Source organism: Phyllostomus hastatus, unplaced genomic scaffold, assembly GCF_019186645.2.
Source record: "Phyllostomus hastatus isolate PE091 unplaced genomic scaffold, TTU_PhHast_1.1 phas_contig_524, whole genome shotgun sequence".
Lineage (NCBI taxonomy): Eukaryota > Metazoa > Chordata > Mammalia > Chiroptera > Phyllostomidae > Phyllostomus > Phyllostomus hastatus.
In genome coordinates, this window is record NW_025333900.1 from 6399798 (window position 1) to 6426317 (window position 26520).

The 26520-nt window shown below is 40.3% G+C and overlaps 1 protein-coding gene across 2 annotated transcripts in view; it reads right to left on the reverse strand.

Moving 5' to 3' along the window:
- The window catches only part of NUP153 (nucleoporin 153), a 75757-nt gene extending 72630 nt beyond the window's left edge, over window positions 1–3127 (reverse strand). For both annotated transcript variants that reach the window (XM_045847050.1, XM_045847049.1), the window contains exon 1: window positions 2998–3127. In XM_045847050.1, the coding sequence (XP_045703006.1) occupies window positions 2998–3108 (111 nt within the window). In that variant the 5' untranslated portion in view covers window positions 3109–3127. The remainder of the gene's footprint in view (window positions 1–2997) is intronic.
- Between the last annotated feature and the right edge of the window lie 23393 nt (window positions 3128–26520).

A 26520-nucleotide genomic window follows, 5' to 3' on the forward strand; every position in this document is an offset into this window, starting at 1 on the left:
TCCCCCGGCAAAAAAAGGGCAAAAAATAAGTAGTTCCCTCTCACCAGGAGGTGGCAGTAGATTCTTCCAGAGGCAAGGTTCTGGTTTGCCCATGGGCTCAAGTGTTTTGTGGTGGCTATTAAGAAAAGCAGCTTGACCTTCCAGAGCTGACTTTCTGGGCCTGACAATCTGCACAAAAAGGAAATCGGAAAGGAGACTAAACAGGTGACAAGAACTAACCACATCCTCTTTAATGACCTGTTCACTCCCAACTAGAAAAATGACACCATTTCCTAAATGTGTGAGCTAAGAATTAGGGGGAAAGAGAAAAGGCAAGTGAGAATGATGTTCTTCATACATACTTATATGATTCTTAAGTTATTACCCTTCAGTAAGTCAGTTAAGAATAGAGTTCTGTCTCCACAAAGTCAAGCAAGATGGCTTTTTAAAGATCAGAAGTTAAAAGTAAAAATACAAACTTCGTATGTATTTCAGCAGAGCTAAACCAGAAGTCAAAACAGGAAATTACAAGTCAGTTAAACACATGCAAAAGTCACAGGTACTGCGTGACTGCACAAGCTAGTTGGCCTGACAGGCAATGGCAAACATCCATTAACTAACAGTGCCAGACCTCTCATTCTTATTCCTACCCTCTACTACACAACCCAAAACGTCATTTTTGCCCAGAAACCCTCAGACACTTAATCAAATAACATTAGTATAAAACATGCCATGTCATGAAGTTGCCTGCTATTCATGATGACTCAGCAACTGCTGCAAAACAGAGCGGTGACAGCAAGTCCCAAAAGTTCCAGTAAAAAGTAGTCCTTATTTTTAAGATTTTTTTAAATTGATAATATTAAAGAATATTCTTTTGTATGCTCTTGGATACTTTCCTTTGGTAGTTTCTGACAATATTAAGTAACACCTACAGTGTTGATCAAGAAACCCCCAAACACCTTTAATACCAATTCAAAAGCTAAATTTTTTTGCTTTTCCAATTAAATGGCTAAGGCAAAAATGTGAAAGCAGTTTAGATGGAGGAAATGATGAATTATCAAACTCTAAAACAAAACTACACAGCCTAAAATTATATCAGCTCTAACACAGGTTGGACCATAGGTGTTATATTGTTAAAGAATCATTTACCTTAATTTAGATTTTGATTTAAGTACATTTAAAAATAAACTGTGATTTTATCTTTTGCCACCCAGAATATATTAGCCCCTTTCTAAACTCTGTCCAGACAATAATCTGTATTTAAAACATTTCTCTTTATGTACTAACTTTCTTTTAAGGAGACCTAAGGAAGCACTCAAGACATTTACTCTTCAAGAGAAACAGAAAGCATGTGTCTAACTTCCATTCTACAAAAGGATTAGGTTAAATGGCCAGGCTTGTGACCTGAATTCTAATCTTAAATCTGCCTGCAAGTACCCCTGGCCCTCACAAAGAAATCTGAAATCTAAGCACTTTCTTTTTATATCTGGGGGGAAACTGGTGGGAGTAATAGTAATGCCAAGACTTCTAATCATACAGGGGTGTCCAACCTTTTGGTGTCTCTGCACCACACTGGAAGAAGAGTTGTCTTGAGCCACACATTAAATACACTGCAACACGTAATCACCAAAAAAATCTCATAACGCTTTAAATAAATCTATGATTTTGTGTTGGGCCACATTCACAGCCATCCTGGGCCTCACGTGGCAGGTGGACACCCCTGCTAGTAGAAAGATAGGTAACACTGTAAACCACAATTCTTGCTATTAAACATTTCCCCCAAATCTTTACTTTAAAAATTGTTTTTAATGATACAATTTACCACCACCAGCAAACATATTAAAGTGTTCAATATTCATCATCACCCAGCATAAAACAATCTAGAAAGTCTACCTTTAAAAAGCATGCAACAAGTTATCAGACCCTTCTCATATATTTTTGTTTTTTAACAAGTTTAAGACACATACTTACTTCCCACCTTAGTATCATTGAGTTTTATGTGATTGTTATTAAAGTAAATTAACATTTTCCTACTCAACCCCCATAACAAGCAAGTAACATTTAAAAATGTAATTTTCTGAGAATCAAGTGTCTCTTTTACATTTAGGATAAATTCCTTTTCATAATTTCAAACGCTCAAGTGTACGCAAGGTGGTTAAATGGTAACACCTCCAAGATTCCTGGAGCGTCAAAAGTACCTAAACTTCTGGAATACGCCCCATAATGTTAAAATATTTTGTGTATGAGATCAGAAGTGGCGTCCTGGTCAACTGTGCATAATAGCCTATTCTAACCTCCAAAATAAAAGAGGATGGGGGACACCAGCGGTGAGGGGTGGTAGGGAAGAGTCTCACGGCAGAGAAGACACGGAAGGGCTCAGAGGGACTTTCAAAATGCCCCAATGCCAAGGTAACTACAAGCCGGTTGAGGGGGGCGGGGGGAACCCAAGCCATTGCTCTCAGATTCGGGAGAGGATGTGGGCAGGAAAGAGGGAGAGCTAATTACTAAACTGAGACTAGGTTATTCCACTTTCTGAGTAACAGTACCCTCACCAATCCCCACGGCCCCGGAGACAGATTTCCTCTGGGCAGCCCCCTCCCCACAAACACTGAGCAGCGGGAGACTAGAAAACAACACGCGTAAGAGCATCCCGCCACATCTTCCATTCTCCCTGGAGAGGACGTAATACCCTCTAACCCCGAATCCCCGCCAAAAACGAAAGAAACGCGCGCTCCGTGGGCCTAGAATTTCTGTTCCCGCGCTGCGCCGGCTGGGGGAAGCCCCAGCCCCGCAGGGTTGGCAAGAGGCGGCGCGAACCACACGTGTGTGCGACCAGGGTCGGCCTGTCTCAGCCCACTTCCCGTCGCCACCCCAGCGGCCTAAGCTGCCCCCGCCTCGCTCGGATCCCTCCTCAGGCCCTCTCGTCCGCTCCACGTGGGGCTCCAGAGTCCCTCAACGCCTGTTCCCTCCCGCCAAGTTCCCGATCCGCAAAACCACTAAGGAGTCGGGGTCTCGTACCTGGTGCTTTTGTCGCCCCTGCTGGTAAGGCTTAATTGGCCCCTGGTGGCAACGCCGCGGCCGGATCTTGCCGCCACCGCCCCCTCCTATTCCTCCGGCTCCCGAGGCCATGGCCGAGCCTCCACTGCTTCCCGCTCCGGGGCGGGTAAGGGGGTGGGAGAGGCAAAGGCGGGCGCCTTAGAGCACCCCCCGCCCACCCCCAGCCCAAAAGCCCGTCCGACTGCCCACACCGTAGGGTACAGGCACTACAGGAACCGCGAGGTTGCGAGCAGAGTGGAGAGAGAATGCGCACAGGCAGCAGGGAAGGCGGTGGCGGCGACAGAGGCCGAGTAGCTGGCTCCGGTCCGGTAGCTACTCGCGGACCCCCTCCTCTGTGTATGTCACAGTCTCTATGGAGATCCCCCGCAGAGGACAGAGATAGCGGCTCCACTCGCAGCTTAGGCCTAACTCGACCGCCGGCTGACGGGGTTCCTTCTTCCGTCGCCCTAGCCGTGGCTGCCGCAGTTGAAGCCGCCGGCGCCGCCCGCCTACCACTCCCCTCTGCGCACAGCGCCCGCCCCGGCGTCGTCGTCCCTGCAGTCCCCTCCGCCGTTGCGCCTATTGCCGGGGCTAACCACGCCGCCGCGGTCGCGAGCCAGAATGCCGTCACTTGTCAGCGCCCGACGCGTTTGCATCATCCTGCTGCGACCGGATGATTGGCGAGAATGAGGGGCTGTTCGAGCCCGCGCTCTCGGTCGCGCTGCACGCCGGAAAACGTAGTTCAGTGGAAAAACCGACCTCAGAAAAAATGACGCGGAAGGAGACCTGCAGACTTTCTCAGAAGCACAAAGCCGGGAGCTCCATTCCTTTTGCTACTCTTGGCTGTAAATTTAGAGACTTTGAAAAAGGCGTTGAATGAAAGCAGTGACCTCCTTCCCACTCTGCTTCTCCCCGTTCATCGGCGAAGAGGGCAGAAAGAAATAAGCAAGCACTTAATGAATCAAAGACAGCAACTAATAAAATCTTATAAAAACTGACTGAAAAAAACAATATCCATGATCTTTAAGCTTAATCCAGATTAGAAAATTATATACAGTTTCATTAATGTTCCATTAAGCATATAAGGGCTTTACTATCCAACACACAAGACTGGAATTCTGGCTCTCCCACTCTGTAGTTTGACTTTGGATAATTCAAAACCTGAGCTTTGGCTTCCTCCATGAAATGGGGACTTCAAAATCCACCTTGTGGAGCTGTTGTGATTGTTTGTGTAACGTACTTAGTATATTTCCTGGTATACAAGAAATGCAATAAACGGTAAAAAAAAAAAAATACTGCTTACACAGTCAACTCACGTTAGAGGTAAATGGTATATTACCAGTAATAAAAGTATACGTATATTAACAACAAATAGAAGGCATTATATATAGGCAAGTGAATGAGCTAGGTTCAAACCCTGAATCCACAGAACAGATTGTAGGAGTTGACCCTTTGAGCGTCACCTGAATCTTGAACTGGGCTACATATATAGGGGAATAAACTGTAGCCACATCCAGTTTTTCCTTTCACCTTCCCAGACTCAGAATTTCCAGCACAGGATAGTAGACTGGCTGGCACTGAAAAATCATCTCTTTCTTGGAGGCTATGTGGGACAGACAAAGTTCACATCCGAACTTCGAATGGAAGGGACTTGCAAAAGAGCTGGGCCAAACGACAAAATTTCAGAATAGAAAACTGGTAGGATTTTCGGAAATGCGGAAGTATCTACATTCCCCTTTAGCTTCGATCTCAGTTGTTTGCCCCACTTCACGGTTATTTCTTTAAAGTAAAATAATTTTTGAGGGAACAATAATGTATTAGGTCCCACTTTCATGTGACTGAGTTATTGGAAATTATCAAGCTTGACAGCAGAGAAGGAACAAGAGGCAAGAAGAAATCTGCATTCAAAATTTCCCACTGCTTAACCCGTAAATAGTATTTGGCCTCACTATGAGATAACTTTTTGTGCATAGTTTGTGAATCTAAAACAACAATGTTTCTGTGCTGAAATTCAATTTGGAGTTACACACCATCAAACCTAGAGTTCCAGACACATATTTTGATACAAAACTCATTCTTCAATGAGGAATTACTAGTAGTAGAATGGGTTATAATGAGTTATCATGACTATAAAACTTAAAGAATCTCCCTGTATTCAAACATACAAGTAATTATTAAACACTTCTCTGAGATGCTATATATAAATTAGAAAAATATCAAATGGCATGGAACAATAATAGGGATTATTGAAATCCGTCCAGCCATTTTAAGAGGTAATAGTTTTTTTTTTGGGGGGGGGCATAATTATTTACTACTTACAGTTAAGCAATTTCTATAAATGATGAAATTTAATCCCTAGAATCCCTACAAGATTCTGTGGTTCACAGAATTGGAAGCTACCACTTGTAAATTTTGTATTATGAACCAGCTATATTTTTTTAAAAAGATTTTTATTTGTTTATTTTTAGAGAGAGGGGTAGGGAGGGAGAAAGAGAGGGAGAGAAACATCAGTGTGTGCTTGCTTTTCATACGGCCCTAACCGGGGACCTGGCCTGGCAACCCAGGCATGTGCCCTGACTGGGAATCAATCCAGAGACCCTTTGGTTCGCAGGCTGGCACTCAATCCACTAAGCCACACCAGCCACGGCTGAACTGACTATCTTGTTATTCATCCTTTTCTTTTCATTATTTACATCTATTCCCATTAGTCTTCAGGCCAGACAAAATTGAAATGGCTCTGAAAAGTGATCTTATGTTTTGGGTTGTTTCACTGAGTGTATTTTAATAGAAACTCATTTCTTTCCTACCAGTTTTTAAACTTGAAGAAGATAAGGAATTTTTCTCACTGCTATATCTTGAACACATAGGAACACTGTTGACACATATAGCAGTCGTTCTGTATATACTGTAGTTCATTCTTCCAATATTCAATTGCTACCAATGTTAACTGTTTCCATTTTACTGTAATAAATAATACAAGGAGGAATACAGCTACACTGCTTTACATAACCTTTCCTACCTTGCATGTATTTGTTTTCTATACTGCATAACGAATTAATATTTCCTGAATTCATTTATTCCTAATATGTTCATGAGCATAGAGATTGTCACATAATCCTCACAATTCTGGGAGGAATTATTATCCTTGTTCTACAAATGTGTAAACTCCACATTTGAGGGCACCAAGGAAATAAAAAATAACTTAAAAAATTATTTTCAGCTGTTTCCAGTGTGGCTCATTTGGTTGGGTGTCATCCCGCAAAGCAAAAAGTCACAGGTCAGATTTCTAGTCAGGACATGTGCCTGGGTTGAGGTTTGATCCCCCTCTTCAGGCACATACAAGAGGCAACCAATCAATGTTTCTCTCTTTCTCCCTCTCTTCCCTTCTCAACTAAATAAATAAATAAATATTAAGAATTATTTTTAAAATAACAGAAGATGAAATATTTGAAATGATTTTCTCCCCTCCTTACTCCAAAGCCCATACTCTTGCCTTTGTCATCATTCTGTTATATTTGTAGCCAATTTAGGAACCTCCCTACCACTCAAAACATTTTTTATTTGAAAATGTGTTTGGGGTTTTTTTTTCAGTTCAGTGGAGAATGCCTTACTTTAGAAAGTTCTTTTTGATGGCCTTCACACTAACTAAAATGTTTCAAATCAGATCTGTCTTAGTGCATAGTGAAAAATGAACACTTGCCAACTGTATGATGTGACAGCCACTAGAAAGACCAGACTGAAACAGCTGGCTTCGGATCACCTGGGAGTGCAAGACCCCCATCGTGGCATGGGAATATGAGGTTATGGTGTCAGATGGGAGTGAAGAGTACATCAGCTGGGGGTGTTTGGGTAGAAGGGTTATTGTACGTTAGACCTCCAAGTCACAGAGAGAAGCCATGTTCGCATTATCAATAGAATTCTGCATATATCATAGAAAAAAAAGGATAAAGAGGGAGGATAAAGAGGGAAAAAAAATCAGCTATTCGTATTCAGACCAAGTGGCAGAACATGACACAAAACACGGAAGGACAGGAATTCTTTCCTAATAACCAACCTGAAATCAAAGATTGGCCCAACTTCATTTTTCTTCAGGACCCAGTTTTTTGGTTTTTGTTTTTGTTTTTTTCAGCCAAAACAGGTGGTTTCAGAAGACATCTCAACTGCTAGGGTCCCTGTCCTCCATGAAACTTATTTTTCCCCATAAAATATGGTAACCATTTGCCTATTATAAATTAGCAAATAGAGAGGCTGCTAACCCTTCTCTAAGAATTAAGGAATAATCACTAACAGCTTTTGTGTATTCTTCAAAGATAAGACAATACTGGCCAAAGGAGTATTTAGAGATGACAATTACAAGAAGTTAGAAAATTATGTATTTTACCCTACCAACATAAAATGAGGTATCTGCTAGGATGTCTATTGAAGCAAATTATTATTTGATTGAGAGTAGTTTCATAAGGATTTCCATGCTCTTTACACACGTCTTTCATGTTACAATTATTACCAAGCATTTATTTAAATATAAAAATAAGGGGAGCCCTGGCTGGTGTGGCTCAGTGGATTGAGCGCTGGCCTGCAAACCGAAAGGCTGCCGGTTCAGTTCCTTGTCAGGGCACATGCCTGGGTCCCCAGTTGGGGGTAAGCAAGAGGTAATCATCCATGTATCTCTCACACACTGATGTTTCTCTCCCTCTTTTTTTCCCTTCCTTCCTCTCTCTCTAAAAGTGAATGAATAAAATCCTTTTTAAAAATTGGGGGGAAATTAGTTGTTTTTTTAAAACACATTACCATACATTCCAAGCTTAACTGGAGGAACACATATTGGGGTTGGGATTCTAGAAGTTATTGGTTTTTTGGTCTGTATTTTAGAGGAAGTGGAGCCATAGCCTTGGTAAGATATTTAAAGATGTATATTATTATACTCTCATTAACTTACTCTGTTCTCCGTCTTTTGGGAATAGAGTAATACTCAAGGCTAAATGAATTAACTAGTGTAATCAAACTTTGGTCATCTACATATATCACGTAATTCCAACATGCCATGTAAGATTTTTCCTCTTTCTGACTACATACATCAGTGCATATTAACCTTTGGCATATATATGTTTATGTACATTCCACTACAATTCAAGCCATATTTTAAACTCATCAATTCTAAATGGAAATTCAGTTTTATTGGATGAAATAATAACCAAATTCAGGTACACCAGACTCGGCCTAGCATTACGATAGTTAATGAATCAACTAGGATTAAACATTTTGGCCTGTAGGCCAAATATGAAATAGAATGAACATAAACAATTGAGATCAAGGCTAAAGGAAGATATGGATATTTATAAACAATTTGTAAACACAATCTAAACATTAAAAGAAATTACTGAGTATCTACTACCTGTTGGTTTCTAATCTGAGCATATAGTATATGTCGGTGTATAACACAGTAAAACAATCTCTGTCCACATACTATGTTATATTTGATCATTTTACTGAATTCACCTAAAGCTTACTCTACTGTGCTCTGCTCTACTAATCACTTAACACTGATAATTCACCACCTAAATTCTACAATACTATTGAATTCATCCCACACAATAAATCTATTGGCTTAGTTTAGTTTTCTTAATACAACTCACTAGTTACTTTAGAAAACTGGACTCATCATTAAGGTTGAAAGATATGTGAAACTATAATGTTTAAAAAATTCGATTTGCTTACACTACACTGAGTATGAAGCTTTTTTAATTTTAAAAAGCATTTGTAGATAATGCTTGAATTTATCAGACCCTACCTTATTAAGACTTTTCAAGAGCATTCTACTAATTAGTATATTAACAACACTAAGGTACACACCACTCCACCACCAGAAAGGTACAACCAACGCATTTTAAATGATGTCTTTTGGACCCTTGCTTCTCACAGACTAGCAGTACAGTCTCTGGGAGTTTGTTAGAGGAAAGGATTTCTTCCCATCCCAAGACTTTTCAATCAGAATGTGTATTTTAACAATATCACCAGGTGCTGCCCCATGCACATGACATTTGAGAAGCAGTGTTTTAAAAATTAACCATGCCACCATATTTTATAAAGCATATGTAAAATGTTAAAAGTCTGAAATTAAACAGTAGTTATGAAATATGTACATAAGTGAAGATATTTGAAGAATGCTTTGTTAATCACCAAATATCCTTTTTTATTTGCATAAATTTTCTTTTAGAATTAACTCATGACAAACAAAAAACATGGAGGTAAAATAAACCATCTTATAATCTAAAACCTATGAGCAGAGAGAGATTTTGAAAAGAAGTATCAGACTACTGCCTTAGAATTGCTATGACTTTTCCCTTTCCAAAGCATTCACAAAATCGTTTGTAAAGCAGAAAAGCAAGCAGAGACTCTAAGAAGGAATATTCTTAGTAGTGGGTTAGTATCCAGTATCTAAAATGCTAGATGAGAAGTTAGGCAACTTGGAGTGACATCTGTAGGACTTCACTTCCCTAAACTGTAAGAACAGGTATGAGAGCAGCTCTTTACTTGGCAAATCATAAAAACAAGCAAATAGATTACCTACTTTTAATAGCTTGCTCTTTTAAATAGGTGTTATGAAGTCAAGATAATGTTCAGATATTGTGTTTTCTGCAAAAATTACTTCTGGAAAAATATAATAATGGATTTAGTCTAAAGATTCTCTGAAGTTGGTGATAAAAGGTATTCTTTCCACAACACACTCAGAGTGAGTTTTTATTGATTCCTTCAACAGAGAAGGCCTAAAAAGTTATACAATAAAGGAAAAGTCATTTTTCAAGGGCTCACATACACCCCCCTTCCTATAGGCCAAATAGATACACATTTGCTCATGTGAATGCTTATGGATGAAGGCATTGAGGTAATGAGTTAACCAAAGTTTCTATGAAGAGCAAGCTTAGGAATTCCTGTTCCTCATTTATCAACAAGAACCAACAATTTAAGTAAGAGTTGATGAACCAGCAGCTTACAGAATATGTAGCTTTTTTCTCTCTTATTTAGTATTTGGTACATTTCAACTTCACCAGAGACAAAATGAGCAGAAATGAAATTTCTTTTTTCTTTTTCTTTGCATTAGCTTCTTTTTCCAAAGTTAGACCATTACTCAAAGTGAAATTCTGTATATGGTACATTCTTATTCTCTGTTACCATAGGTAGCAAAATTGATTTTACAGAGCAATTAACCAAAAAATGATTAGTTAACAAGATATTTTAACCCAGTATCTATAACCCATGCCCTATGTCCTCAGTATATCTCATCTTGTTTGGGTCCACTGTAAGAACTATAGGATATCGTGAGCAATCAAAAATGTGGTTCTTCAAAACCAGAAAGAACTCTAAAACACTCTCCAAAGAAAAGATGAGTGAAGTTATACTAATCGATATCCAATATTAAATAGACAGTGTTGCCACACAAACAAAAGGCAACTAACTCTACAAAACTTGAGCAATTCCTACCAAAACACACCACCACCCCCAGTTAGGGAAGACCATGCTGGCACAGGGAGTTTCCACCACATTCACCACAAAGAGAATTAACACATCAAAGCAGGCTATGCATCAGTCTCTGCAGAGGCCCTAAGCAAGCAGCAATTAACTTCTACCAGCCACAATTAAACCCAAGCCACGACTTGGATGCTTTGAATTGGTAATAGTTAAAACAGCTTTAAAAAAATTGCTTGGTCATAAAATCTTGAGTCAGCGTTGTCATAAGCACTTCCTTCAAGAACCACCTGCTTTTAGACCCATTCCTTTCAGCTGAAGTGCTGAGATCAAGGGTTGATACTGCCTTTCTGCTTACTGACACTTCAGTATAATCCCTTGTCTCTCTTACAGTAGACAGTCCTATGCAAAACTGCAGTCGCTCTGCAGACAGGTAGTGGTCAGTTGCTTGATGGGTGGTGAGGAGACAGAACCACAAAAGGGCACCAGGAGTAGGAAGCTGGGAAAGAAAGGCCATTTTTCTGTTTTCTCTGTCAGCCATTGTGCACAACCCTGTCCCTTCAGCTCAGCCGCACGGGGCTGCCCTTCGAAGCTGTTCTCTCACAGACACCAGGCATGCGCCTTCTCCCATGGTTTGGGCTGGGTTCGCCAGCAAAAGCAGCTGACTTTTCCCTTTCATTTGCTTCATCACTAACTTTAGAACAGAATCTCCTGAATAATGTTAAAAACTGAGATGGAAGAAAAAATGCAATAGTTCTTAGAAGGTTTCTGCCCCATATCAATCTAAAGAAAAGAAAAGTACAGCAGCCGCTTCTACATCACACCTAAACAAGACAGGTCAGGCATTCATTAGACTTTTCTTTTTAGCAACTTCCACTGAAAACTTCCTAACTATGCGAGCAATATAGAAAAAGGGGAAATGTTTAAGGAGTGATGTAAGAGAGATGAAGGGAGGGCTGAGATGAGAAAGGAGAGAGAAAATTTTACACCTTGACCAATAGTCACGACTAGCCATTTCTGAAAACTCTCAAAACTTCCGCCAGTTCATGGCCAATCTGAACTCACCTTTGGTGTATTCCCCCTCCATGAGTCAATCCTCTGCGTCCAGATTGGCTCCTTATTGACCCAAATTCAAAGCTGTAAAATAAGGCAAGGACGATGAGTGATACTTTGCAGGAATGGTGCTGCAGAAGTGCAGAGTATCACTTACTAAGGTCATAAATAATGAAGGACTAATAAATAAAACATTAGAAAGAAAAGACCCTCCTTATTGCCACTTCATGGATTCCTAACAATTTATATCCAGAGCACGAAGTACAAATTGGATGAATGTGTATGGAGTGGGTGAATGCATACTCATAGAAGGTTTTGCAATCCATTATGTCCCTGGATGATTTTTGTGTTACGGATTTTTTTCTGTGTATTTAAAAAAAGTACCTTAAAATAAAATTTGCTAAAATAATATTTTACTGTTAAAACACATTTATTCTCCTCATTCCTTTTAAACTCAATTTACCTGAGACCATGTACTAATTGGAAGGTCAGAGGTAAACAGAAGAAAATCACTTTTATATAGTCAAAGGAAGATAGTGCTTTTCCTCAGGGATAAAACCAGGCCTTTGGAATATTATTCAACAAATATTTACTAACCCTGGGCCATATGTTCTGCAGCAGAATCAGGATGACATAGGTTCTGCCATTTAGGGACATATATGTTGAAATGGTTTGTACTGTTACTGTATTTTATTTATTTATTTATTTCCAGAGAAAGGGAAGGAAGAAGAGAGGGAGAGAAATATCAACGTGTGGTTGCGTCTCCTGCACCCCCTACTGGGGACCTGGCTTGCAACCCAGGCATGTGCCCTGACTGGGAATTGAACCGAAGACCCTTTGGTTCACAGGCTGGGACTTAATCCACTGAGTCACACCAGCCAGGGTGTTACTTTATTTTTAAGTATTTTGAGTAAATACTTGTGCAGATAAATTTTGGAAGTCAGCATTGCATAAATAGTTTTAGGTTTACATTTTCCCACTTTAAAAATTGATTAGGCAGAGAGAATAAAAGCTTCACAAAAACCAGCATTGTTCTTGCTCCCCAGATCAGGGGACTTGTAATCAGGACACTGAATTAGGGAACATGAGTGCAAGCTCAGGAGGTCATTCCTTTTTTACATGTAAATAAGCTCTTCAGTATGAAATTCTGGGTTGAAACAGGTGACTATAATAATGTATATTCTACCTGTCCAGGTAGCTCAGTTTGTTGGAGCATTGTCCTGATAGACCAAGGTTTCAGATTCAATCCCTGGTTAGGACACATAAAAGAATCAACTGATGAGTGCATCAATATGTGGAACAACAAACTGATGTTTCTCTCTCTCCCTTCTTCTCTCTCTAAAGTCAATAAGTAAAAATTGTTTTTAATATGTGCTTTAGACAGAGATACATAGACCTACAATTACAACGGGACAAATTGTGTTCCCAAATAATTGCAATATCTAGTGGAATCTTCCAGATGCAGGGCAGAGACCAAGGAATATGATTTAAAGTATCCTACACTCTTACTTAGTAACCAAATGCATACAGTGATAGCAGCATGTAGTACCCGCGGTGTGCCATACACCTCACTTGCTGTTTACATGTGTTCGTTATCTTTCTAAAAGAGAAGGGTAAATAGTTAATTCGAAATTGTATACCTGGTAGTTGACAAGGGTGGGTTTTGAACACAGGTCTGACTGATTTCAAAATTTGTGCTTCTTTTATTATGCCAGGAAGCATTCTAGAACCTCCCACAGCCAATGGGCAGAGGGAGTGGAGCCTGAGATGTCCATGGAAACTGCTGAGCCCACTGACATTCCTGCCTCTTCTCATCAAGGTATGTCCAGCTGCTTCTCAGCAAGGGCCTTGGCAGGATTTCTGGGGTAGCAGAGGGACCCTGTGAACCCAATCAGTGTACGCCGGGGGATGTCTTATTGGACCCCAGACACCTATAAGTGAGTTCCCTTTTTTGCAAATTTGCCAGATAATATATGACACCCAGTAAAATTTGAATTTCAGATAAGCCATAATTTTTAGTATGTCTCCAATATTACAAATATTCCATGGAATAACTTATTTGATAAATCTGGCAACCCCACTTCTTTGCCTTAGCTCAACACATCTTAGATTAGAATTCGAGGCATACCTGCATACAATGGCTATTGACTGGAATTGTGAGAAACTCATCTGTAAGCACATCACCCTTCCACCTACTCCAAGCTATTAAATGGTTTATTGTGGGATGCCACCACAACTCAATTTATGCATTTCTAGGGCAGCAGACATGAATCTTGTGTCCACAAGTCAAGTATGCAAGAAATGTCATTTTATATTTCTTTAATTCAACAGAAATTGTTTCAAAACCCCATTTTTTCAGAGGAAGCAGAAATATAAACTCAGTCATGTCAGGTTTCACCATACCCTCTCCCAGAGTTGTGTCGAAGGGTTCACACAGTGCTGTGGGGGACCGTTTGTTTCTTGATGTCCTCTTTCTAGGCAAATCCTTTCCAAGTCCCCTCTTCTTCATTCCCGGCCTTCTGGTCCTTTCAGTCTAGATGTTTCTGTTCCTTCATTGTTCTACTGAGGCACGGGTATCCTGCAGCTTCTATACTACTCTAAGGCTCCAAACCCTTTCTGAAGTCCTTTAAAGCTCTGCCTGCCTAGATTCAAGGTAAAGTCATTCCCTCTCTAGGTTCTTATTACCCTGCTGGACATCTGCCCTTGGGGAGTGAAGCATGATGCTCTTTGTCATTAAAAAACAAACAAACAAAACAAAACTGTCTCAGGCTCTTCCCCCAGGGAAGGACACATAGTTCCTCCAGAGGACACAAAACTACCTCTGTCCTCTTGGCTCCCTGCCCACCTCCCACCCCCCAGTGCTCTCTGCCAAGACGATCTTTCTCAATTCCTTCCTTCCCTCCTTCCTTCCTTCCTTCCTTCCTTCCTTCCTTCCTTCCTTCCTTCCTTCCCCCCTCCCTCCCTCCTCCCTCCCTCCCTCCCTCTCTCTCTCTCTCTCTCTCTCTTTCTTTCTTTCTTTCTTTCCCTTCCTTCCTTCCTTCCTTCCTTCCTTCCTTCCTTCCTTCCTTCCTTCCTTCCTTCCTTCAATCTTTAGTCCCTATCTTCTCCTAGGGATGGCCCACCCTCCTCAGTACCCCACCCTCCAGCTCTCAAACCTTTCCCCTGTGTGTCAAATTCCCCCAAAGATATTAGATTTTTGGAAGACACTGGCAGGTTATTTCCTTTTCACCCTAGCTTATCCTTGCCCTGGGCAAAGAATACAAGAGTTAGCACTTTGAAAGGAGGAGAGAGAATAAAAAGACAAAAGAGGAAAGTATTCTAACCAACTAAGTTTAAGCATCCTCAGGCATTCCACCCCCCCCCCCAAAGGCAGATGTAAACATTAGATCCTGATTGTTTAAGCACAAACTGTAATCCACAAATCTTGCATAAACATCAGATGGGGAAACATTTTAAAACAGATTGTCAGGCCTCACCCCAGACCTATAGACTCTCTAGAGTTGAACCTAGAAATAAATATTTTAAACTCTCAGTAGTTTTCTTACTCTCATTTGGACTCGTTCTCTGACCTGCATTTGGGAATAGCTCCCTTTTCTTTCTACATCTTCTGCCTTCTTTCTCTTCTTTTTCTCTCCTGGAGTGGCAACATCCAGTTAAAGATTCCTTGCATAGAACCAGATCTAGTGTGGGCCTGTATCCACCTTAAAGAGAAGATAACCTGGAGGCCAAGAGGATGTTCACATGTCTCGTCTCCTCTTATTTATCTCCTCTCTTATTTTTAAAAAAATACTTATTGATTTTAAAGAGAGGTGTGAGTGGGGGGCGGGGGAGAGAGAGAGAGATTGGTTGCCTCCCATACACGCCTTGATTGGGGATCAAACCTGCACCCTAGGTTTGTGCCCTGACTGGGAATCAAACCCCCAACCTTTTGGTGTATGGGATGACATTCCAACAACTGAGCCACACCCCCAAGGACTCCTCTCCCATTTTTCTCATCCTTTGGAGCCCTGCCCAGTTTCTAAGAAGAAACTCTGAGTGTAACCTACCAAACAGGGCCATCCCAACACCACACATCCATGCAATGTCAAATGCAAAACTATTTCCCAGAGATCTAAATGCTGCTCAGCTCTTATGAAGACTCATCAGCATATCTAAGCATCTCAGTTTTCTTGAGGCTCTGGGATATTTCTACGGGGCAGGACCTAAGTAATTAAGATATATTTCCAAAGGAGATAAATTACAATGTAAGATATTTTAATTGCTTGCATTAATTTATTGACATTATTAACTATCTTTTTTTTAAAAGATTTTATTTATTTATTTATTTTTAGAGAGGGAAGGGAGGGGGAGAGAGAGAGAGAGAGAGAAACATCAATGATGTGCAGTTGCTGGAGGTCATGGCCTGCAACCCAGGCATGTGCCCTGACTGGGAATCGAACCTGCAACACTTTGGTTCGCAGTCCGCGCTCAATTCACTGAGCTACGCCAGCCAGGGCAACTGCTACCTTAATTTATTTGGAGAGAACAGTTTACCTATTTTTTTAAAGTGAATATGGCTAGGTAGAACATGTCAGGCAGGCAATATCATTGGCCTATTTTATTCCAAAATGAGGTTAGGAGTGCTGAGCTAAATTGGAGCTCTTAAAGGAATATATCCTAGGGAGTGATAATGGACACCCTAACTGAAAATCATTCACAAGTAATGATGGGAAAGACTCACCCCTTGAAATGGTAGTTGGTATTTATAAAATCAGCTATGTTTATTGATTTGACTCAACAAAAAGTCATGTTTTGTTATTATGACATCAGAATACTGCTCTGTCAAATAACAGCGCAAAGGGCCTGAACTGTGAGGGAGGTAGGCAGGGCGAATGGGAGATAGAAAAGTGAACATCTAAACTGTTTCCAATAATTCCTTTATTTCAGGAAAGTTAATTTATACTGAATATCTCATTCCAGGTTTAAGTTATTGAAAAATATATTTTCCCCTTGAAGTTCATTAAGCAGCAGCAGCTCTTTCAAAACTGACTGATCCGGAAGTATAACAGATGCCAATGGTGCGCAGAGCACTCCGCTAGATTCTGTAAATACAGGAAAGCAGTTTTCCCTCACAGGATGTCCTTTTTTTCCTGAAAGGCTGATATAGAGATGGAATTAGGGACCAAAGAAATCAGACTTCACAGACTGGAAGGAACTATCAAGTTCCACCAGGCCAGCCCCTCAGCTAAGGGGCAAGTCCTGTAAGTGCCGCTTCTGTGGGGGCTGGATCAGCTCCGGAAATGAGGATCCCTGCTTCCGGGGGTGAGGTCAGCGGTGTTCTGGGAGCGGGAGGCTGGCGGAGGAGGGCCGCCAGGGCGCAGCCTGCCTTTGGCTGCTGATGCTCCCTGGTGGACCGTGGGCCCTGCCCCAGGGACTCAGCCCTGGGCACCTGATCAGCAGGTCTTGCCAAGTATCTTCTTGGCTGAAAGTCTGATTTTCCCCTCAATGCTTGTGTTTGTTTTTGGTATGTTTACTCTAGACCCAAAACCTTGCTGTTTGTGGTGGTGGTTGGTCCAATTGGGAATCACTTCTTCCACTTTGTTATTAATTCATTTGCTGAATACATTTTTATTGAGTTACTATTATGTTTCATTATGTAAGACTGAGGCCCAGAGAGCTTAGGCTACATACTCAAAATCACAATTTTGTGACTTAGGGATAGGATGGATATCTCCTAACTCAAATTCCATGGTTTTACACTATGGGATGTGCTTTCTTTGTTTCCACTGAGCAGCTTTTAAAAACCTAACTCTTCCTTCTTAATGTTCATGGCTTATTTCTCTCTCATCAGTGGCAGTGGTGTAGAGATGACAAAAGAGCACTAACACGCATTGAAATCTTATAATATTGCTAGACTGGGTTCACTAGTCCTGCTAGTGGTGTTCCATTTAATTTTTGCAGCCATCCTATGAAGTGAGTAGGATTGTTTCCATCTTACAGATAAGGAAATTGAGGCTTAGAAACATTAAATCACTTGCCCAAATTCACTTGACAAGGTGTCAAATATTAAAGCCAGGTTTATGAACCCAGTTCTTTCTAACTCCAGATGCCATTAAATTATACTGCCTCCCATGCCCCAAGCAGAATAAATTTGATGTCTAAATGGCCACTCAACTTCAGGTAGTTCTACCCAGATTTTTCATGTACTTTAAGGAAAAGCCTTTATTTTGGCTCTTGATCCTGAGTTTAAATGAGCAGAAGTCACTGATAATCTCATGTAAAAATGTTACTCATTCAAGTAACTCAGAATATCAACATGTGTTATTATCCAGCTCCAAAGACAACTGAAAGGAGTTACTTGAACAAAGGGGTTATGTTGTTTTAAGAATCAGTGATTGAGAACAGATACTAAAGTTCTCTGACCTCCTGGGATAGCCCTGATTATTTCAAAATTTATGATGTGGAAATTTAAGTGTTTCTGAAGAACTTTCGTTCATTGATCTGTGCACTGAGAGTCACGTGCAATTCAAATTCCTTCTCTCTAACAATGCTTCAAATTATTTGGATTTGGCTTCCGAGTTCTCCGAGGGTTTCACACGAAAGTATGCTTCAGAAGGCTGAGCTGAGGGCTTCTGCTTGAACAAAGCTGACTGCTCAGACACTTTTGTATTCTCTCCCTCCCCAAACCCAACGTAGAAGAGGGGACCCCCCAAAGCAGAATTTATTTATAAAAAATTGTGTTTTTATTCTTAGATGTTTAAACTTCAGTCACCTTCAAAGAACTCTCCATTGGATGCAATACACCATTCAAAATGTTTTTTCCTCTGTTCAAAACAGTTTTTGAACTCGGTGATTCTGATACCTTTTAGTGCTTCTGCCATTTTTTTTTGTTTTGTTTCACCTCTTTATCATCAGCAAAATGTTTCTCTTTGAGGACTTTTTTTCATCTGAGGAAACAAAAAAAATAAAATCTCTCGGGGCAAGATCAGGTGAATAGGGAAGGTAGGGCATGGGGATTATGCCATTTTTGGTCAAAAAACTGCTGGACATCAGCGCTGTGTGGGCAGGTGTGTTCGTAAATCAGCCATCATGAAATGGGCAAATGCACTGAAAGAGTCTTCAAAAAAAATTCACCAAAGCTGAACACAGCCTCTCACACACCACCAGCTGGCACACTGATACAGATGGGTTCCTAGAACACTCACCTAGCAGGGGGAAGCCTGTACTACAAGAGGCCCACCCTCCAGAAGATAATTGCATTGTTTTTGAGGGGGTCCCCCATCATTTGTGACAGTAATGATTAATAAAGTCATTGAGCCAGAAGGAAAAAGATAGGAAAAGAAGACAACAGTGGACAGAAGAGTTTATCACAGTTTGGCAAGAGGAAAAGCAAAAGGAAAAATTAACTCCTTTCTTAAGACAGAGAAAATTATAGCCAAAGGACCAAAGAGGATATTTCTGACAAAACATGAAAAGAACCTCTTGGGAGTTCCCAGTACTATTGATGGAGAGTGGCCATGGCTGAACTCAGGAGATGGATCCATCCAGGTGCACACAATTGATCCACACTTCTCTCATCCCACCCTGGGCAGCCAGGAAACTCTCTCTAGCCACATCTCCTTAGAGTCCAGAGGTTTATTCTCTGGAGAAATGGAACCAGTGAGGCCTCAAACACTGCACAATGAATATGGGTACAGACATAAGTGAGCTTCTAATTGAGTGTGTGATTGGACCCAGATACTTTATGGGCTCTGTGCCTAGAATGCCACAACGTCTACACTTCCCTCTACACTCATGCTACCAGGAGTGTCATTTTAGGGGGTGGGGGTGGGGATCTTGTTTCAGTTTCTGTCAATTGATTTATAACTGTTTCAGAACAATGTCTGATTGATTTGAGAGTGCCTATACTAATTTCTGTCCTGACTTTATGCCTTCATGGATTGGATAAATAGAAAGGCATTCTACTATTGCATATTTAGAACTTTCCTTCTATGGATATTAAAGAACATACTATTACATGAAATATAAGTAGAACCCACACCAACTATTTTTTAATTAAAAATGTTAAAATTTAACATATCTAAAAGCTATTCATGAACAAAACCCTGTACTAAATTTGGAGCAAAGGCAGGGCAGTGATGTGCAAGTGTGCAAAAGGAACCGAAAGTTTAATTGCGAAGCTAAACATGGAAACAAAATTGCAATGCAAAATAAGTGAAAAACTTTTGAGAGAATACCCGAATACCAAAGGAGCTTGAAGGAGAGATCAGAGAAAGCTTTTTTGAGTCATTGAATTTGAATTAGTCCTTCAGGAATGAGCAGGATGTTAGCTTGGGGTGGGAGGGGGAAGCATTTGGACTGATAGAAAAGAATGAGCCTTCGAGTTATAGAGATCAGCATGGATATTAAAGATACCAGATACTAACAATCCACTGTCTGTATATGTATACATATTTCACAATTTCTTTATCCATTCATCTGTTAATGGACACTTAGCTTGCTTCCATGTCTTAGCTATTGTAAATAAGGGTGCGATGAACATGTTGGCACAAATATCTTTTTGATAGTGATTTCACTTTTTTCAGATATATACCTAGAAGATTGCTGAGACATATGGTAGTTCCATTTTTTATTTTAATTGTTTTTTGGTTTTGACATGTATAAACATCATTCATTGTCATTGTATCTCAAAGAGCCCAATGTACCCTAAACTTCCAAAAATGAATGAATTTAGTCTTGTCTACTAATCCAAACTCATTAGTCTTCAGTCTCTTCAAGTAGTTCTATCTCTTAATTTTTTTAGTAGCTTTCAATGGACTCAAGTAAATTTTGAGTACAAATTTATCAAGTACAATTCTGTACCAATTTATAATTTTACCAGCAGTATACCATGGTTGCCTTTCTCCATATCCTCCCAGCACTTGTTATTTCTTGTCTTTTTGATAATAGCCATTCTAACAGATGTGAGGTGATATCTCATTGTGCTTTTGGTTTGGATTTCCTTGACGATTAGTGATGTTGAGCACCTTTTCATGTATCTGTTGGCCACTTGAATATCTTCTTCGGAAAAAAATGTCAGTTCAGATCTTTTGCCTGTTTTAAAATCAGATGGTTTGGGACATTTTTGCATTCAAGTTGTGGGAGTTCCTTATATATTTTGGATATTAACCTCTTATCAGATATGTGTTTTACAAATACTTCCTCTCATTCCATAGGTTACCTTTTCATTTTGATGGTCACTCCTTTTGCTGTGCAGAAGCTGTTTAGTTTGATGTAGTGTTACTTGTTTATTTTTGCTTTTGTTGCTTGTGCTTTAGGAGTCATATCAAAAAATCATTGCTGGCCCTGGCCGGGTGGCTCACTTGGTTAGAGTGTTGTCCTCATACATCAAGGTTGTAGGTAAGCTCTCCAGTCAGGGCACATACAAGAAGCAACCAGTGAATATGAATGCATCAGTAAGTGGAACAACAAATCTATCTTTCTTTCTCTCTCCAAGAAATAAAATGTAAAATAAATCACTGCTAAGACCAACATCAAGAAGTATTTTTCCTATGTTTTCTTCTAGGAGCTTCTTTTAGTTTTCAGGTCTTATGTTCAAGTGTTTATCAATTTCAAGAAAAGTTTTGGTGAGTGGTGTAAAATAGGGGCCTACTTTCACTCTTGAATGTGAATATCCAATTTTACCAGCAGCACTTACTAAAGAGAATCTTTTCCCTGCACTGAGTATTCTTGGCTCTCTAGTCAAATACTAGCTGAGAGCTTGTGCTTGGGTTTATTTCTGGGCTCTTGATTCTGTTCCATTGGTTTCTGTGTCTGTTTTTATTCCAGTACCATACTGTTTTGACTACTATAGCTATGAAGTGTAGTTTTATTTTTAAAATTATTTTTAATTGACTTTATTTTTTTTAAAGATTTTATTTATTTATCTTTTAGAGAGGGAAGGGAGGGAGAAAGAGAGAGAGAGAGAGAGAGAAACATCAATGTGCGGTTGCTGGGGGTCATGGCCTGCAACCCAGGCATGTACCCTGATTGGAAATCAAACCTGCGACACTTTGGTTCGCAGCCCGCGCTCAATCCACTGAGCTACGCCAGACAGGGCTCTAATTGAATTTATTAGGGTGACATTGATTAATAAAATTACATAAGATTCAGGTGCACAATTTTACAACACATCATCTGTGTATTGTATTGTGTGTTCACCACCCCAAGTAAAATCTCCTTCCATCACTATTTATCCCCCAACACCCTCTTCTACCTCTCTCACCCCCTTTCCTTCTGGTAATCAGCATACCATTGTTTGTGTCTAGGAGATATATTTTTTTCTTAACACCCTTATCTTTCTAACCCAAACCTGCCAATCCCGTCCCTCCAACAGTTGTCAATCTGTTCTTTATCTATGAGTCTATTTTTATGAAATATAGTTTTAGATCAGAATGTGTGATGCCTTCAGATTTGTTCTTCTTTCTCAGAATTGCTTAGGCTATTTGATATCTTTTGTGGTTCTATACGAATTGTAGGATTTTTTAAAAATTTCTATAAGAAGTGCCACTGGAATCTTGGTAGAGATTGTATTGAATCTGTAGATGGCTTTGGGTAGTATGGACATTTTAACAATATTAATTCTTCCATGAACACAAGATATTATTCCATTTATTTGTGTCTGTTTCATTGTCTTTCATTAATGTCAGAGTTTTCAGTGTACACATCTTTCACCTTTTTGGGGATATCAGCTTTGAGGCTATGATAATAAAGTTGGCTAGTAAGGAAAATAAGTTATAAAAATACATTTAAGTGGTACATTTTTTTTTAACTGCATAGTAAAAGAAGAAGGAGGAAGAAGTGGAAGAAGAAGAGAACAGTAAAATTGAATCAATGTAGAAGCAGAAAGTGTCTGAAAGAGAAGTCTATCCTTATTGAGCAGCTGTCTAAAACAATCCATCAGTCATCTTCTCACTCAAAGATGTTCTTTCCTTTGTATTCCTCCTCTCAGTATTAAAAGCATTAGCCATTAAATTCAACCCTTTAAGCCCACATTCTAATAGTCATCTAACAATGTGTCTTCTTCCATTCTTCCTTCAACCGAACCAATTCAAATCCTATGATCTCCTTAGCTGTTCTGAGAGCTCTAAAAGTGGCCTTGCCATTTGGAGTCGAATTCCCCCACTCTTCACCAGGCCAACTCCTAAATACATGTCAGGCCTTAGTTTAAATTCCTTACAGAAAGCCTATGGTAATCCCTCAGACTAAACTGGGTTCCTCCTCTTGTTCACACCCCCCTCAGTGTATGATCATAATACACTGTCCTTCTCCTTTGGACCACTTGTAAGTGGTATAATTAAATAATTGTGTGTGGATGTATAAATACTATATATATGTTATATATATATATATATATATATATAGTATATATATATATATATATAATAAGTACTCATTTGTTCCCTCTCCCGCCAAACTGTCTACTCTGTGCCAGCAGGGCCAGTGTCTGTATTTCATGACACTATGCTCCCCTTGCTTACTGCAGTGACCAGGACACAGTAGGCTCTCAGAAATTATTTGCTAAATGGCATATATATATATATATATATATATATATATATATATATATGAACATACACATGTTAAATGGAATATGTGTATGTATAATACATATAATTTTTAACCAAACTTCTTTTTCTGTCCCAGGATTACATCCAAGATATCACATTGTTACATTTACTTGTCACATTTTCTTAGGCTCCTCTTGGTTATGATAGCATCTGGAACTTATTTTTGATGTCTGACAGTTTTGAGCAGTGTGGTGAGGTACACTACAGGGTGCCCCTGTATTGGAATTTGTCTGAAGATTTTCTCATGGTTAGACTGGGGTTATGGGTTTATGGGAGGGAAGGCACAGCGGTGAAGTGCCATTTTCATCACATCATGTCAAGGGGATGCACTCGATCACTGGGGTGCAGTACCTGCCAGGTTTCTCCTCTAGAGTTTCTCTTTTCTCCTCATTTCCATACTCATACAAGGAAGTCACTGTGCAGCTCACACGTAATGAGGAGAACTTAGGGAGCCCCTCATTCTCACCACATTTCATCACTTACCACTACAATAGCACATTATTTCAAGTTCTTTCTTTTCTTTTTTTTTTTTTAAAGAATGATCTACCTGGCTGGTGTAGCTCAGTGGATTGAGCGCGGGCTGCGAACCAAAGTGTCACAGGTTCGATTCCCAGTCAGGGTACATGCCTGGGTTGCAGGCCATAACCTCCAGCAACCGCACATTGATGTTTCTCTCTCTCTTTCTCCCTCTCTTCCCTCTCTAAAAAATAAATAAAATCTAAAAAATAAAATCTTAAAAAAAAAGAAAAAGAAAAACAAAAGAATGATCTAACTTACCTCTTTATAGGACCTGTGTCAGAGATGCCCCAATGTTCAGTAACATTGGGCTAACAGGAGCTATCAGGAGCTATCTTTCACCTCCTTAAAGGCTGGAGATCAGCAAATAAGGGAGGCACAGACAGAAGAATGTTTGAACCTCCTAGGACAACAGAGAACTGCCTTTTCTGCTGGAAACCCAAAACACTAAGAGTCAAGTATATATAACCAGTGGCGACCACCGTGTAATTCTTCTGAACAAGATCTGGAGACTGACAGGCTCTGATTAAGACAGTGGTCCTGGATTTGAAGCTCATCTCCATTATTTTTCTGGTCTTTGTGATCCTGACAAAGTCTTAACCTCACTAAGACTCAGTTTCCCCAATTACAAAGTAGGTATAATGTCAGTATCTACCTAATAGGGTTGTTGGAATTATTTTGGGAGACAAAGAATATAAAGCCATTTATACTTAATAAATAAAGAGCAATGCAATGGAGATATTTGTTAATAATTTGGAATATCTTTCCTGCCTACAAATCATGTAGCCCTCTGGTGTCACTGGTGTGGCTGTCTTCATGGTGTGGTAGGTAGTGTCTGGAACACAGCTGGGCTTGCAGACCCCATCGAAGTAATAAGCAAACTTGAGAGCCATGTTTTGTGGAATGAGAAGAATTTCCTTAATTCCAAAAGCCTTCCTTTACATGTTCACAGCAAAGCCTGAAGGTAATTTTGTTATAAGCCTAAATGTGGAGACAATGGCGCTGTGGCATAAAGGTGGTCCCTGGGTGGTAGGAAGGGGAGGAAAGGAAGACTTCAGGAAAGGGGATGAGAGAAGAGACATGGAGATTCAGAGGTTCAGACTGTGATGAGGATGCTGTCAGTTCATTGAAAAGACCAGTCCCCAAGTCTTGGTCTGGGGTGACAAGTAAGACATCAATTTAAAAGCTCAGACACCTTGAGAGGGAATTTGAGAGTGCCATGGCTGATGCTCTGCTTCTCCTTATCTGCCTTGCTTTGGTAGAACGGAGGGAATAGATGGACTCCAGGAAGCGTTTGGCTGGTCCTTCTGGTGGCATGGAGTTCCTGGAAACTTCCAGCACTGATGCAGAAGACAGTTAAGGAGTAAGAGTCACTGTGACTGTCCAGGGTTCACCTCACATGAGCGTGTCAGAGAAGCCGCGGCAGGGGCTGCTAGTGCACAGCCCAGAGCTGAGAGGCGGGGCAGGCAGAGGCAAGTCTCTCCAGTACCTGTGTGAGGCCAGCAGGGGGACCTGGTCAGCGGAAGGAGTTTGCTAAGCTTCCCGGGAGCAATTAGGACAGACCATTACTGACATCAGTGGTGGATGAAGCTGGGACAAAAGTCAGTGCTCCAAAATTAAATGAGAACAGCTATCCTCAACCAGGGATCAGCAGGAGGCAGCAGAGGACAAGAGACTGCAGGCGCCTTCCAGACCCACCCCGGGAGGCCAGGGGGCAGAGGGACAGACAGCAGGGAAAGGAGCTCCCATGAGGAGTCTGAGTCAACTGAATACTTAACTGAAAGAGTCGAATTTTAAGCAGGAAGAAACTATCCAGGAATCCTTTTCTATGTTATCTGCACCATTTTTGTTTAGCCTATTTTTAATTTTTTAACATGCTTTCCTTTTAAACTAGTCTTTTAAAAATCCCTTTAACTTTCCTTTTCGAGTTGTTCCATTTAAAGTTTCATTTTACAAGTTTCAAGAGCCCTGAACCCAAGGGTTTCAAGAAGCTTCTTGTTTCCAAACAATTGGATGTATATCACATTTTAATAAAATAATCCTACCTTTGTCAATCTCTTTAGCAAAACAAAACAACAAAAAATCCCACATTCATAAATTTAGTGGCAGTTTTATTTCTAAAGCTAATCATTAATATTGCTTGCCTTAAGATGTTTGATTTCATGATTCAATTCTTATTTTGAGCAAAGTCAAAAAATACTCATATGTCTGTGCCTCTAATGAAGCAAATCTGAAAAGAATCATGTGAACCTGTAACTATAAAAATAAGAATAATTAAGTTTCTGATCATTTGCCTCCACCAGGAGTATTAGTGCAGTTTATCATCTATAACTCACACATTCAGATCATCCTAGAATTTTTCCCTTTTTATTATTGTCTCCTTTTTCTTCCACGGAACTGTGGCTTTCTTTTTGACCCTACTGTTTATAAACAGGCTGGATTCCTATATTCACCCAGAGGTTCCGGTTGGCTTTGCTTTGACCCAGGGCCTTAGCTCTGTGACTCTTAACTGCTTAAGGTGGTTTTAAAATGTCCACAAACTCTTAGACTTTCCTCTTTTCAAGAGGAAGAGCTAATTCCTTTTCCTTCAGTGGAGGCTGGACTTGTGACTCATTTCTAAAGACTAGAACGTGGTGGTGGAGGTGACCAAGAGTGACCTCTGAGACCAGGTCATACGCGGCATTTTGGCTTCTAGTTGTTCTCTTTGGAACCCTCACTCTGGGGAAGATGACCAGCATGCCGTGCGGACACTCAGCAGTGTGGAGAGGTGCACGTGGCGAGGAAGCTGCAGCATCAGGAGGGGAAGTACCCACAAGTGGCTCCTTGCAGGTCCAGTTAAGCCTTTGGATAACTGCCACTCCAGCTCACCTCTTAACTGCAGCCT